Here is a 15788-nt window from a genome sequence, read left to right on the forward strand (position 1 = left end):
GGTTAGTTCCTCCAAATGGCTGTTTGCTTGGCTGATTGTGCTTGGGGTTTCTTGTTGGCCATGGGCTCTCAGGAAGAATAAATAATTCAAGAGAAATCTTTTCTACCCAGCATATCTCAATAAATGTTCAGGGCTGGAAGATGTGTCTCTGAACACAGTATTGCAGATGTATTCAAAGTAATACTTGAATACTTGAAAGGCTACTAATTTGGAACAGAAAGTCAGAAAATCAGTTAGCATTTTTAAAATGAGGCTGTCAGCATTAGAACTACTCTTTCCATCGGAGACCCTAAACGTGTGCTAGGTGCTGTTTACACATCCTAGCAAACCAAGCTTACAAGAAATCCTGGTCCAACAAATGCTGTGTTCCTGCTTGTTTCAGGTTCAGAGTCTAGATGAAATACTGCAAAACACCAACCTGCAAATCTCCCGACTCAAACTGGACTTACGGGTGATGCAACAGGAGAAGGAAACTCTGAAACAAGAAGTGATGTCTTTACACAAGCAACTGCAGAATGCCAATGAAAAGGTAACGGACTTCAGGTGCTTCAAAGTCAACTTTGCATGCCAGGCTTTATGGACAGCATAGCTGCTGCTCTTCTGTAACCTGCTGCTGGGGCCAACTTATTTCTTTAGACTGGTTGGTCCACTAAAAGGACACAAATAGTGCTGCAGGTTGGAGCAAGTAGACTCCTAGTTATGCAAATTAATATTTTTTTTTTTTAATTTTAAACAAGTGATATAAAGCTAATAATTTTTTTAAAAAGCTGAAAGGTGGGTACAAAAAAAAGCCCCATTTAATGTTATATTCTATATTTAGTATTTTTTCAATTTTAAAACAGTTAGCTATAAGAAATCTTGTTGGATTATATATAATATGCAGATTATTTTAAAAAAACCCTTTATTTTAAGTTTGGAATGTGAAGACAGGCAACGATCAGTCCATCTCCTGAGTCTTCATTCTTCCCTGAAATAAATCTTTTTTGGGGGAAAAAAAACCAACCAAACAAAAGTGCCCCAAAAAAACCCCCCTGTGGACGGTGTATGAATTTATACCTATCAAAAATATAAACATACTGAGAGTCAAACTAGTAATTGACAGTGGGATCTGATTTTCAGTCAAACTCGGGTTTGAAAGGCACAGTATTTTATCAGCCTCTCTTAACTGATGAGGAACAAGAACTGAAGGAGGTTGGAGACAGCAGTCTTGGGATTGGTATTATGAATTCAGTCAGTAATTTGGCTTGTTTGCTGTGTAATTAAGGAATATTTAATGTCCACATGGAAAAGAGGCTGTTTGAGAATTGTACAACAGGAACTAAATTACAGCTATTACTGAATAATCTATAATACCGAGTTCTAATCTTTGCTTGATGAGGCTGGGAAATGGAGCACAAATTGGTTTGGGGTTTTTTTTATGTGGTGCTGAACTCTGTGTGCTCATATCATCCCTCTGGCACACAGCCATTATCTCTGATTTTAGCAAAGGGAAGCACTTTGGTCTTCCACTATCATTAGCATGTTGGGTTTTTTAGTGGGAGATAGTGTGTAGGCTGGGAGGAAGGTGGGAATCCTGCGACTTTCAAGTCTGCAGTTACTGGAAACCTACTTAAAACCCACCTGAAAACAGAACACATCTGCTTCTTTGTGTAAGGCCTAACCCTGCACTTCTGTCTGTCTTAAGAATCGGGTTCTAGAAATGGCTGTGCCTTCCTCGGGGCTTCGGGACCAACAGAGGCAAGTCCACTGGGATGAACTGGACCAGCTGATGAAACAGGAGCAGCAGCTGCTCAGGCAGGAGAATGAGAGGCTGCAGAGAGAAGTGCAGAGCACGAAAACAGACCTGACTCACTCCAGGGAGAAGGTAACCTGAGCAAATTGACAGATCACAGCTGGTTGTTGAGCCTGGAGAAAAGGAGGCTGAGGGGAGACGTTGTGGCTCTGTGCAAGTCCCTTGGAGGAGGGTGGAGAGAGGTGGGGGTGGGTCTGTTCAACCAAGGCCCAAGGGACAGGACAAGAGGAAATGGGCTCCAGTTGTGGCCAGGGCAGTTGAGATGGGATGTGAGTAAGAATTTCTTTGCTGCAAGGGTTCTGAGGCATTGGAAGGGGTTGCCCAGGGCAGTGGTGGAGTCCCCATCCCTGGAGGGATTGAAGAGTCGTGTAGACATAGTGCTGAGGGACATGGGTTAGTCATAGGGGACTTGTCAGTGTTGGGTTCATGGTTGGACTCCATGAGCTTAAAGGTCTTTTCTCCAATGGAGGCCACTCTGTGATCACAGAGGCAGTCCCTGTGTGCTAGGCAAAACTTAATGATTCTTGTTTTTTTCCAGTGGGTGATACAGGAAAGGAATGTTGCTCGTTAATTTTGAATAGAAACATTTGTAGAAAGAATGCATAATGGAGTAGTTTTCCTTTATACCTGCCCTGAGTGTGCAGACACTCTTAGGATATTTCAGACAGCTCTTTTTTTCGAAAGAAAATCCTGACAACTCTTGTCTAAGATTCTGGTCCAACTTTCAGTTAACACCCTTCAATTTTGTGTCTTTCATAAAAACTTTTAAATATTCTGAACATTCTTCCTGTTCGATTTTATAGCTCACAGTATTAGACAGATTATGGGGAGGAGGAAGGGAAAGACTTTGTTGCTCAAAGCTAAAATGTCACAAATACACCAGAATCTGTTATGAGTCCAAAATCAATTTTTACTCAATGTTTTAGATTAAGTAGATGCAATTTATTTTATTTTATTTTATTTTTTAATTTTCTGGGATGTCTTTCCACATTTGTTTCTCACTGGTCTCTATAGATCCGACAGCTGGAATCTACTATCCTTTCCTTAAAGCACCAAAAGCATCAAAGCCAGTCAGGTATCGTCAAAGCCATAGAGCAAGAGAAATTAAGCTTGAAGAGAGAGTGTGAGCAGCTTCAGAAGGAGTTGTCATCTGCAAATAGGAAGGTTAGTTTCAGATGGTAAATATGTGACTCAATGCAGGACTTTCCATCTTTAAGAGCTAATGTGGTAAGCTGTAATTTTCTTCTTTTACTCTGAGCTTTGTGCTCTTTGTCTCTTACAAATCCCTGTCCCAAGGAGTCTTCTGTGCTTCTGCAGGGTGGAAGCCTGTGCCAATGTGCTGCAGGACTTCTGGTCAATATGAATAGTTCAGTGGTAGAAGGTGGGAATTGTAAACCAAACATGGTTTGCTCAAGTGCTGTGCAATACACAGCACTTGTCTGCTGGCATTACCACTTTTAGATTAAAAATCAGTTACCCTGCCTGCTCTTTGAAACTTGTGTCAGAGATGCTGTAGAACGTTGTCTTAGATGTCACTTTTAGCAAAGCATTACCCTTGTCCAAATACTTGTCTTTTAAATCTTTTGTTGTCTTGATGTGCAGTGATTCATGACTTGCATATTGAAAAAAAAACCCACAAAACAGATAAAATAAGAAAATCCTGTCTTTCTAAGGAAACTTCTTGTCTTTAATAGATCAGTCAAATGAATTCTCTTGAACGTGAACTGGAAACCAGCTCAGAAAATGAAGGGCTAAGAAAAAAGCAAGTCAAACTGGATGATCAGTTGATGGAGGTACTTTTCAATCAGTGTTGGCTGTACTGAATAGCATGGGGCTTTATCACTACCTCACTGAATCTATGAATTTATTTAAAAACAACTTCTAGAAACAGAGGGAACTAATAAAAACGAGAAGAATTAATCTCCTCTAGTGCCTAATCTCATCTTTCATGATCAAGATGTTAATGTGACAAACATGCTTCTCTGAAGCATGTTGTGGTTTATTGTAATTCACATAAGGCTTCATATATAAAATCAAATAGTGAAGAAATTTGTTTCTGTGCTTAAGGCAAGGCTAACACTTTCCTCTTCCTCCCTAAAACATGTAACCTCAAGTTTCCTAACTAATATTTGCATAACGCTGCTCTCAATGTAGAAACCTGTTCTTATTTACTGTGGGAATAATTTGCTGAATTTAAGCCTTGCTATCTTCTCTAAATCGTGCTAGAATAACAGTTTACACAACTTGCTGTTAATTTAAAGGCATGAGTGAAAACTTCAGCTGAGATTCTTCCAAAGCTTGCTGTGAATGTGGATGTTTGTTCAGTACTGCTGGATATGGATCATGCTGGATGTTACGAACACTGTGTAATTCTTAGGTGTCCTTGCTCACAGGAACGGGCAAGATTAACGATGTTAAGTGTATCCCTTAAGGCCAGGCTAGACCTCCAAGTTGTTTCTCAGCAGTCTTGCCTGAATTTGATGTCCTGAATTTGACTTTAAAACAGAATATTAAAGAAAAAAAAAACACTACAATTTTTACTTGTTTGATAAATCAAAGCATCTTTGATAAATCAAAGTTGTAGATGCCCCCTCCCTGGAAGTGTTGAAGGCCAGGCTGGATGAGGCTTTGAGCAACCTGGTCTAGTGGAAGGTGTCCCTGCTGCTGGCAGGGGGGTTGGAACTGGATGATCTTTAAGGTCCCTTCCAATCCTAACCATTCTATCTTCTAGATGAGGCTTTTACAATGTTATTAGAATTAATGTTTTTATCAAGTAAGCAAATGTTACGCTCAATATGCCTCTTAATTAGCTATAAATTTTAAAAACTTTTGTCAAAATCTTATCTCTTCTAATAAGTTACTGAAAGATTGTTTCTATGCCCTGTGCTTTTATTTATAGAATCTTAATTAAGCTTTGGGGAAATTCCAAACACTGTTAAATCCTTTAGTATAAACACCAAGCACGGAATTGTGTTTTTGCCTAAAATTTGTATTTCAAACATGCAGGACTTTTGTTACTCCTGATAACATTTTCCCAGCAGGTGTGTATAACATTCACTTAGCACTTTATGACTTCTAACTTTCTTTTTTGTGCCTGTTCTCCTTTTGTTCATGGCTAACCTGTCTAGAACTCAGTGGTTGGAACTAGCAGAGAAGGGTGCAGTTCTCTTTCTGAAATAGTGTGCGAAGGTAGAGCAATCATTTTCAATGTACTACCATAGCATGGAGAAAACCTTTTCTTTCTTTTATGGAATTTATTTTATTTTTTGTTATTTCATGCATCTTTTAAGTGAAGAAGCCACTATTCATTTGAATGTAAAATTTTTACTTTGCCAGCTGCACTAATTTTTGTGGTTAGTGTATCTGCAATTTGATTCTGTAGGCTGAGAAGTTGCATACTTCTAAAGCATTGCCATGAAAATGAAGAGAAATAACCAATTGCATTCGAAAGAACTAAATTGGTTGTAAGAAAATGAAAAGTGGCTCAACCTCTTGCTTCTTACCCATTGACTGTGAGGCTTGAAGGTGTTTTCATAGTTACCTCTGATATCTGCATGCTTTTTCACTAGACTGTCAAGTGTTTCTTTAATATTAACTGATCCGTGACCACACTCAGTGTCATCCCTAATAGTTTTGCAAGTTCATTGTTGTTCCACTTCCTTCCACAGATGAGTATGGCAAGACTATATTATTTTCATTAGCCACATAATTGCTACTTATTTTTAAGGTGCTGTTAATATTGATTGTTTCTTCAGCTCTTTCATTAGATACTCGTGTGCTTCGTGTTACAGGAAAACCCTAAACAAATGCCATCAAAAGCTCATTATTTTTACTCTTTATATTATCAGTAAAAGAATAGCTCCTTTACAGACAAGTTGATTTGAGAGAACCTCCTGATAGCTTAAAAAAAACACAAATAGTTTTATTTTTAAATACTTACAAACCTATTTTCCATTTACCTGGTCAGGCAGAGATGTACAGATGCTAACACAGCCAGAGGAGCTGCATTATTATGAAAAATGCTTATAGCTGTTTAAGTTATAGATGAACTCAATAACTGAAATATAATTATGAACTGAGGCTTTGATTACACCACTCGTGATAGTGTCAGGAAAATTCAAACCACTAACATAATCTTATATGCCTTTTCCTAAGGGAACAAAGTAATGGTTTTGAGATAATAGGTGAGAATTTTATCATGTGGTCAACTGAAATTTATGGGAAGAAAGTATTAATCTTACGCAAATTCAAGCTGTAAATCAGCTTGTTTGAAACATCAGGGGCTTTTTACTGTACAGTTATGGTCTTGTTTTAGTATTAGAACCTGTTACAACTGTGAGTTAGTCTTACCTGGATTTTACTTTAGAAAAATGCTGAACAGTCTCATGAAGCAATGGTTTACTGTACAGTTATGGTCTTTTTTTAGTAATAGAACCTGTTACAACTGTGAGCTAGTCTTACCTGGATTTTACTTTAGTCTAGAAAAATGCTGAACAGTCTCATGAAGCAATCTTAGCTCTTGTCTGAAAGCTCATCTAATGCTGGGCCAGTTTATCTAACACGGGCTCTTGTTGGTTGCAGTGCAGTAAGGTAATGCCAGAAATGCCTCTTTTCTAGCCACTTTCATCCCCTAACTGTCATGGCATTGCTTGGGAGCAGCACTTAGTGAAATGATGGGAGGGAGCTAAACCATTTGGGACAAATCTGTTATGAGGTGCTCTTTTTGCTGTAGCAAGGACTATTAGGAATGCAATCCTTTTGTCCTACATGATATGCCTCATTTTAACAACTGGAAGACTTCTCTGGTAGTAGAACTTCACAAAGGACAACCAGTATGCATGAACTCTTTGTTGGTAGGTACTACTTTTACATTACAGGAAGGCTGGGAAGAGACTTTTTACAATGGGAAGTAGCGATAGAATGAGGAGCAATGGTTTTAAACTGGAAGAGGGGAGATTTAGGTGAGGTGTGAGGAAGAAATTGTTTGTTGTGAGGGTGGTGAGACAGTGTCCCAGGTTGGCCAGAGAAGCTGTGGCTGCTCCTCCCTGGAAGTGTTCTCGGCCAGGCTGGATGAGGCTTTGAGCAACCTGGTCTAGTGGAAGGTGTCCCTGCTGCTGGCAGGGGGGTTGGGACTGGATGATCTTTAAGGTCCCTTCCAACCCAAACCATTCTATGATTCTGTGATTCTGTAGATTTGCTGATGCATTTGGTAACCTTTTATTTTAGTGAAAGCATGACTTAAATTTGTAATTTAACTGCTTCAGATTACTACATGCATTACACATATTTCAAGGGCCCCTCTGAGTACATTTTTGCTTATGCAGCACAGACACTCAGGAGGTCTCCAGGCTTGCTATCAAACTCAATATATCTCAAGAAAATTATAAAATGTCTTAAAATTTCTACAGTTAGTAGTGAATATAAGGAAAGATACATGGAATTGTAAATACTGAATTCTGAATGTAATGTAGCAGCTGCCCTCAAATTACTGAAGCAATCATACATGACACAAAAAATCAGTTTTGCATTTAAGATTGTTATCTCTCCATCCTAGATTAAAGACTAAAAAAAAAAAGCACTGGCAGACAATTTCTTCAGCCTGCATCATGCTAGTGCTTTTATTTATGAGTGGATACTATTTTTAGAAGAGCTGCTGAGATGAAGGTTAAAATTCAAAAGGACTCTTAAGTTAAAGCTCATCACAGGCGCATTTAACTTTGACAGAAATTAATCAGAAATTCTGTGAATTTTTAATTCAGATTCCTTTAGATTTTCAGATTCCTTTAGACTCCAGAACTGCACATAAAGAGGCATCTTTGCATCTTTTTTCATTGCAAAGAGAAAAGTTGTCTATTTAGCTTCTGTTACTGAGTTCAGGCTTGTTTCTCCTGCATACAAGAGACTGTTCAAGACTAACCTGATGTCTCACGCGTCACTAAAAGATTTGTTGTGTGAACGGCAGCGCTGCTCTCTCCTGATGGCTGATGTATTTTACTCTTCAGATGCTCCACTCGAGCACCAGTGTGATGCTTAGCCAGTCACCACACTCCCAGGAGCTCCAGCAGCAAGGCTGTGCTATGGTGCCCAAGGAACAGTTCCTGCAGCTCCAACACCAGCTCCTACAAGCAGAGAGGAGGAGTCAACATCTTCAGGAAGAACTTGAAAGCAGACCCTCTGAAACAAACATGCAACAGGTAAAGCTCTCACTATTCTGCAGGTTACAACTTTAAAAGGATATCTGGTTAGTTCTCTTGGTGTTGGTTGGTTTTTTAGTTGTTTGGTTTTTTTTTTCCAATTCTGATGAGATCCATTCTCTGTTTATGCCAGTTCAAAAATTAAAATTAAAATTCATTGTCAAAGATATCTACAAAACAAACCTTTGTTATTTAGCTTGAGCCATAGCTTAATTCTGAAGTCTTCTTAATCTTCCTGAAATAAAAACCACTCCCATCCACATTCAACTGGCTTTTTTCCTTCTGATCAATGTGCAGTAAGTGTTTATAGGTTTTGTTTTGTTTTCTTTACCTAATATCCACGTCTGGAACCATTGTTTTATAAACTACACTGCACCACATACTGCCCAAGCACATCTCCATTGCAGAAAATACTAGTTTGGGCTGTTGCTGTCACATGGAGTTCTGTCAGCTGTAGCAGAGCAGAATACAAACAAATTAATCCTTTTTATAAGATCAGCCTATGTAAGATCTTCATTACTTGGCCATAAAACAAGACATTGTTTGGAGAACACTGTTCCCATTATGCAGAAACTTCAACATTGGCATTTCTGAGGAAAACCAATCTAATTCCAAGGAAGATGACATCTGCTGCACATATTGAGCTGAGTCATGTTTAGTGGTGTTTTGCTTTTTAACGTATTAATCTGAATTACAGGCAAGAGGTAGAAAAGTTTGCATCTCCCTTATGAAATTAAGCTTGGGGAGCAGACTTGCCATATGACTTTTTCTTCAAAAAGTAACTGCATCTCTAAATCTCTAAAGCTCTAGCTCAGGCCATGGGCCTTAAAATAATATTACAATTTTATCTTAAGAGAAAAGATAAAGCTCTAAATATTTTAGATAAAATGCTAACACTTTTATTAATCTGTTATTAGGAAAAAAAACCCCAAAACTTCACAGATTGCAGTTTCACTTTTTAAGGGGTTTTTTTCCTAATAACAGATTAATAAAACTTCACAGATTGCAGTTTCACTTTTTAAAAAATAAGACCAAGACTTTGGAGTCTTTAGGTTGCCCAAGGAAGTTGTAGATGCCCCCTCCCTGGAAGTGTTGAAGGCCAGGCTGAATGAGGCTTTGAGCAACCTGGTCTAGTGGAAGGTGTCCCTGCTGCTGGCAGGGGGGTTGGGACTGGATGATCTTTAAGGTCCCTTCCAACCCAAACCATTCTATGATTCTAAGTTCAAAAATCTCTGAATGTGTTAATAGAGTATTCTGGAAAAAAAAAGTATTATGGAGAGAGGGTATATGCTAGAACAATAAGTTTCCAAAACTTGGAGTAAGAATTCTTTTTTCAGACAGGCATACAATCTATAAGTTCCCCCCCAAAAAAAAAGAATTTCACAGTAAATAGTATAATAAAAATAGATCAATTGTAAGGTTCTCTCCCTTTCAGTTGAGTCCTGATAGAAGTGCATTACCACAGGGTAAGGTAATAGATCACATCCAGTGGAAAGCAGAGCGCGCAGTTTATTTCTGAAATCAATAAAAGCCACATTACAGCAGTAGCATCTGCCAACGAACGTGCTGCGTGTTGCATTAGGAGTGATGACTTCGTAATTTTGCTTTTTGAAAGCCTGAGAAACAATTTGCAACCTAGTCACATCCTGGAACTTGTAGTACTACAGATAAATCATTTCTATGTTTCCCGTAAAAGCTTTTGTTCTGGAAGACTTAATGAATTTTAAAATACTTCCAGAAAGGCTTTGCAAGTATTTGCTGTCAATGCACTAATGCACTTAATCTTTTTAATGTTTTTTCTTTTTTTTTGCTTAAAGTAAATGGATATTCTGGCTTATAACATCTCCTACAGCTTTTTCATGGGCTTTACTAGATAACTTTCTGAAATCATTATTAAATACATGCATTCTAAATGCCAAATTTGTTTGTTTGTCTCAACTTTGACATTTCTGTAAGCACATCTTGCCTTAATTCTCACTGTTGATTTTTTCATCATCCTGGGGTTAACATTTAGTTGAGCTTATGTCCATTTTAATGTCCCCTTCAGCATCTTGAAAAGTTGCATCCTAATCCCTCTTCATCATCTTTTCACCAGTGAGTACAACATCAGGTTATCTCCACACTTTCTGTGTAAATTTAATCACCTGGTTTTGCTGCTGCTGCTTTGCACTTAGCAGCTTTCTCAGATCCTGAGTCCTTCTGTGTAACAAGGTGTCCAAAGTCATCCCCTTCCTTTTTGGAATTATTTTATTTTCCTCATGCTTTGCAATTTTTATTGCTCTGGTGATCTGCGTTCTAATTAATTTTACAGTCAGTCTTGAGCTATGTATGAGTCCTTTGAGTCCTCCAAAGACTTCTGTCATACATTGAAATTTCACTAAATTAAAACTCCTGAGCCTTTTCTACTGTGTTAACCTGTCTGGACTCAGAATTCTGAGTTCCTAATGACTCTTTCTGCTGTGTCTAGTGCTGTGATTTGTACCTGCTGCACAATAGAAATCACTGCACTTGTTCTCATTTCTCACTCAATAACTAGATTTGAGAGCCTGTTAATGACCCAATGTTTTCCTAAGTTCTCTTAGAACCTCTGCTAACCTATATTTTTGTGCAGAGTCCTTAGAATAGCTCAACTTCCCCTTTCTTCAGCTCTTGATTTCAAAATTCAAATCATCTCTGACCAACAGCTTGTTCACCTGTCTCAGGAGAAGGCTTACAACTAGGTTTAAAATAGAAATGAGAGTAAGTTTTCAAAGGAGGATCAGTTGGACTACATTCTTCACAAATGCTATTCAGCAGTCTGTGAGATTATATATTTATAGAGGCAGATAATTTCCTTTAAGAAACTTAACCGCTTTGCTAATTGCAGTTAATCACTGCCACTGATCTTTTGGAATCCCTCAAAAGCATGGGTGAGCTGTCTGAAGAGTCCTTACATCTAGAAAATTCATCCTGAATATCTCCTCAATTGCATATATGTAGGGCTAATATTTAGAGAAATAGAATATCTGATATTTTGCATGTTTTCTTTTGTGTGTGTGTGTGGATTTTTTTTGTTGGTTTGTCTTGTGTTGCTTGCTTTGCTTGTACTGGTGGTTTGCTTTTAACTAAATATACGTACGTATTTAAAAGTAAAAAAAAAAAAATCTGGATATCAGGGTGAAGTATCCCACTTCCCTTCTTTCTCTAGGCCTTGCTACCGGAGCAGCGAGCAGTGCATGCAGATTCCTACCGGAGGATCGGGCACCTCTGACAGCTTGGCTGCTTATGATCTCATTCCTTACCATGCTAAACACACACAAACACACAAACTGGCATAAGCTGAGAAACTTGAGGATCAAATTATTTTGTACTTTTTCTTTTTTTTTTTTTTTTTAAAAAAAAAAGTCTTCTCCACAGTGTTATTTCCTATTTATTTGTCTCGAGCTATTTTGTGAAAGTTCATAAGATGTCTTTTTTTTATTTGTTTCAAATACTTTTTTTATTTATGTTATTTAAAATGTGGAGTTATTCAATGTGGAAAGAGACTATTTTTCTCAAATGGTACTAATTTTATATGAGATTTGAAGAAAATCTGGGGTATTTATACTGGATTTTTGTATAAGATGTATAAACTTTTTAACAGGGAAAGATGACATTTTTTTGATGTAAATGAAAAATAAAATTTCTTTTTAAACATAATGTCTCTTGTCTTAATAGTATCAATAGTTTCGGCTTTATGAACAAAGCATTAACAAATTTTAGACAAAATATTTGCCTTTGATACTGAGGATTGTCATATTGAGACTTCTGGGAATGATTTGTAATAGGGGATGTACTTAAGAACATAGAGATACTCAGCTCCTCTTTAGCAGATGTACCTGCACATTTAAGAAAAGAATTTGCATAGTACATGGGCATGTTCTACTACTGTGGCCAGAAAGTAAAAACACAGTGCCAGAAAAGGGAAAATTATTAACACACTTGTTTCTTGGATAACATTCCTTAGTAGTTTTTTCTTTTGTCTCAAATTACTAGATTAAACTAGATTTTCAATACTGTAAGAGGTCAGCAAGACACCTTTAGGGCTTGTGATTTTTCTGGGGTTCATAGCTGGGAGCCATGAACCATTTCAGCTGTTTGCTTTCAGAAATCTTCTTGCTTTTATCTTTCTAATGATCTTAAAGCCAGTGCTTGAGCTGCCTTCTCCCACTAAACGTTAAATAGGAAGTTAGAACATTCTCAAATCAACTTTAAGCCAAAAAACAAGGATCACGGATACTGAGACCACTATAATTCTTAGTTTCCACTTAACTACTTCATCAAGGCTCCTGCAACCAATATGAAGTGTAACAGTCACCCACAGTTTTGAATTCTAATCAAACTACAAAAGATAACTCCAGATAACTTGGCTAGAAAGTCCCCTACAAGTTCTGCTTAGTCAGCCACGGTTTTGAATTCTAATCAAAGATAGCTCAAGATTACTTGGCTAGAAAGTCCCCTACAAGTTCTGCTTAGTGGTACTTTTTTAATCCAGAAAAATATCCAGTTCATTAACACTGTAAAAATGCTTTCTATATGACTCTAATATGACTTTTTAAAAAAACTTTTTTCACATGCTAAGTGATCATATAACCCCACATATATAGACTTAAGGAATTTCTGGTGTTACAACAAATACAATGTTGAGTGGGCTTCAGTCAATCCCTTAAGGGGATCTTGCTACAGTGGTTCAGATGAGCAACTACCTACCTGGTTTTAATTTATCCTCACCCACGTGTGTGCAAGTACTTTTCATTTTCATCATACTTTGTTCTGGGGAGAAGGTTAGTGCTTTCTTAAAGTTAATCTTCTCAGATGACTTCCTAGAATGAAAGTAACGAGCTAGCATTAAAATAAAGAATCCCTCTCCCTGCAGCCAGTGTCTAAAGTTCCCAAACACAAACAAGCTTTCTTGTAGTGTCTGGTGTTTCTAATTTATTGAGGGAAATTTCACTCCTGAGACTGAGTTACTGTGCTTTTAGTTAGACTGTCTGTTATCTCACTGAAGAAAAAAGAGCAAAAGCATTTTAGAGTTACTGTTTGGAAACATTAGTTAACAACAATTAATCAAAAAATAAAATAAAAAATCAGGTTTAGGATAATAGCATTCTATTTTTTTTTTTTTAGGATATCAATTTCAAGGGGTCTTTGGCACGGGAGCATTAGACTGTCAAACTAACATGCCATTGTGAATTCACCTTAATTTTTTTCCTAAAATTCTTAGGATTTTGATGGGTTGTTTCCCATATCCAATGGAAATATGGTGGCATCTAAGAACAAGAAAAGGAAACTATCCAGATCTGCCTATCATAGTCAAGACAGAACTTAGAATTTTATATCAATTTTTTATTTTCTACATCTGGTAATCTCAAGTGTAACAGACTTGGAAAACTAGTTCAATGCTGTGAGGGTCCTTGAAGTGTTTCCATAATATTTTACTTCCATGAATTGTTAATTTATTTAGTTGACTTTAAAATAGATGCAAATATGGAGTGCCAGCTATTTTCTTAAGCATAAACAGAAAAAAAGACTAGTGAACGTGAACTCATGAACTGATTTTTGTTAACTGATTCTCACATAAATGTTGCTTTTCAGGGGGTTCATGAGCAGCTTCTAAAAATGATGGAAGAACGTATGATGGATGTTGAACAGAAACTAAGGCTTGTGAAGAGGCTTCTCCAAGACAAAGTAAATCAGCTGAAAGAACAAGTAAGCATTCTTACTCTCTTCCTCAAATCACAGACTGGTTTGGGTTGGAAGGGACCTTAAAGCTCATCCAGTTCCAACCCCCCTGCCAGCAGCAGGGACACCTTCCACTAGACCAGGTTGCTCAAAGCCTCATCCAACCTGGCCTTCAACACTTCCAGGGAGGAGCAGCCACAGCTTCTCTGCCCAACCTGGGACACTGGCTCACCACCCTCACACCAAACAATTTCTTCCTCACACCTCATCTAAACCTTCCCTCTTCCAGTTTAAAGCCATTTCCCCTTGTTATATCACTACTTGTCCTTGTAAAAAGTCCCTCCCCAGCCTTCTTGTAGGTTTTCTGAATCATCCCCATTACTTCTATAAACAATTAAGTGGAGAAAAGCTGCCGAGCCATTCTTGATTAGAATAAAGTTAAAGGTGCTTTCCTTTTTCTTCCAAGGCTTCCGAGCTAAAGTACAGCATATTTACCCAAAACTTCCTAAAATTCTAAATTGAGGACTGAATCCATCACTCACTGATTTCCTAAAAGCTATACTGGTTTGGTATGCTGATGCTCTTAAAGTCAAGAAACAAATGTCAAACTCCAGCTAAGTATCTTAACTGGAAAAGTTGCTTAGAAAAGGAGGAAAAAGAGTTTCCTGAAGAGTATAGCCAGGATTACTGTATGATTATTGATTGTTCCATGCCCCCTGCCTCAATGCACTCTTAGCTTGATATGGTTTGGGTTTTTTTTGCTCTTGCCTTGGTCTGCCTTCTGAAGAAGACCCCCACAGTGTAGGAAAAGGTGGTGTTTAAACATTTAGGCTTGACATGATAAAAATATTTGTTTTCTACTGAGGTACAATCTCTGTTTTCATGTTAAGCAAGTGCTACACTGACAGGGTCTCCTGACAAAGGGCTGTTCCCAAAAATCATGTAGACAAGTGCTAGGCTGCTCTCCCCAGTTTTATAGGAGGAGCTAATGGTCCAAACATCAGATGACTTATGTCTGTGGGATCACTGAGCTGGTGGATCCTCTTGTGAAGTAGACTTCTCCTTAGAGGACAAATGCTATACAGGGGTGCTCACCTGACAAGATTCATTTGAAGCCCTCTATCATCTGCCTGATCACTGTACGAAGTCTTTCCTGTTTCAAAATACTCATATTTATTAACACTTCACAAACGTAGAGGTTTTTAACAAAGGAAAATAAGGTGAATTCACCTACTTTCCCAGCACTGTTCTATTATTATTATTATTATTTTGCTTTTAATCTGCTGAGTAATTATGTTCTATTCATAATTCAGCTTGCCAAGAACACTAAAGCAGATGCGATGGTCAAGGATCTCTATGTTGAGAACGCACAACTGCTGAAGGCTTTGGAGGTGACAGAACAGCGGCAGAAAACTGCTGAAAGGAAAAACTATTTGCTAGAAGAAAAAATTGCCAACCTCAATAGAATAGTCAAGAACCTGGCATCCCCATCATTTAGTCCAGCATCTGAGATAAGGTCATAGCAAAGCCATTAAGTCTGCCACAGTCCCCGTGCACTTTACTGAAATGTCAATATTTCAGCTTTTCACTGCGTTGCCTTTTTGTATGGATGGATTTTAGTTAACAGATGCCTCCAAGGAGAGGACAGAGCTAAATCCCAAACCGGACACTGCCAACAGAGAACTTTTGTTTATTCCCAAACTGTTTTTCTGCTAAATTTTACCTAAAAGTAATCTTCACTATGTAAAAAAAGACATATGTTTTTCTGGCTTAACTTATTTTGATACTTTGGTTTTAATTTATAAATTCTGAACCAATTATTCTTATCCAGACTGAAGCCCAGGTCTAATGCAGACTTAGCTTATTGAATTCAAAACTTGAAAATATTTTTGGCTTTGTAGAATACTTCATGATCCATACCTAGTAATATTAATAGGTCAGTCTTTAACAGTCAGTATAATTGCTATTGAAAGCAAGATTTTCCTGATATGGTCTGTGTCCTGCAAACTGGTTTCTGTAAAGCAGTATGTTCCACCTTATGCATTAGGCTTCTGGGTTATTCTTCATGGCTGTTTCTTAATAATAAGTTATCTTAATAATAT

General features: G+C 37.7%; 1 protein-coding gene across 1 annotated transcript; it reads left to right on the forward strand.

The window, feature by feature from the left end:
* Nucleotides 1–382: 382 nt before the first annotated feature.
* LOC104522984 (ninein) lies at nt 383–15202 on the forward strand (the record flags this gene model as incomplete). Its single annotated transcript, XM_010165416.1, has 7 exons — nt 383–529; nt 1685–1864; nt 2807–2956; nt 3487–3585; nt 7795–7986; nt 13600–13713; nt 15000–15202. Coding segments are annotated over 7 exons (1085 nt in total), but the record flags the coding sequence as incomplete, so codon positions are not given.
* Nucleotides 15203–15788: the final 586 nt, after the last annotated feature.

This window comes from Antrostomus carolinensis, unplaced genomic scaffold (genome assembly GCF_000700745.2).
Source record: "Antrostomus carolinensis isolate BGI_N321 unplaced genomic scaffold, ASM70074v2 scaffold11313, whole genome shotgun sequence".
Lineage (NCBI taxonomy): Eukaryota > Metazoa > Chordata > Aves > Caprimulgiformes > Caprimulgidae > Antrostomus > Antrostomus carolinensis.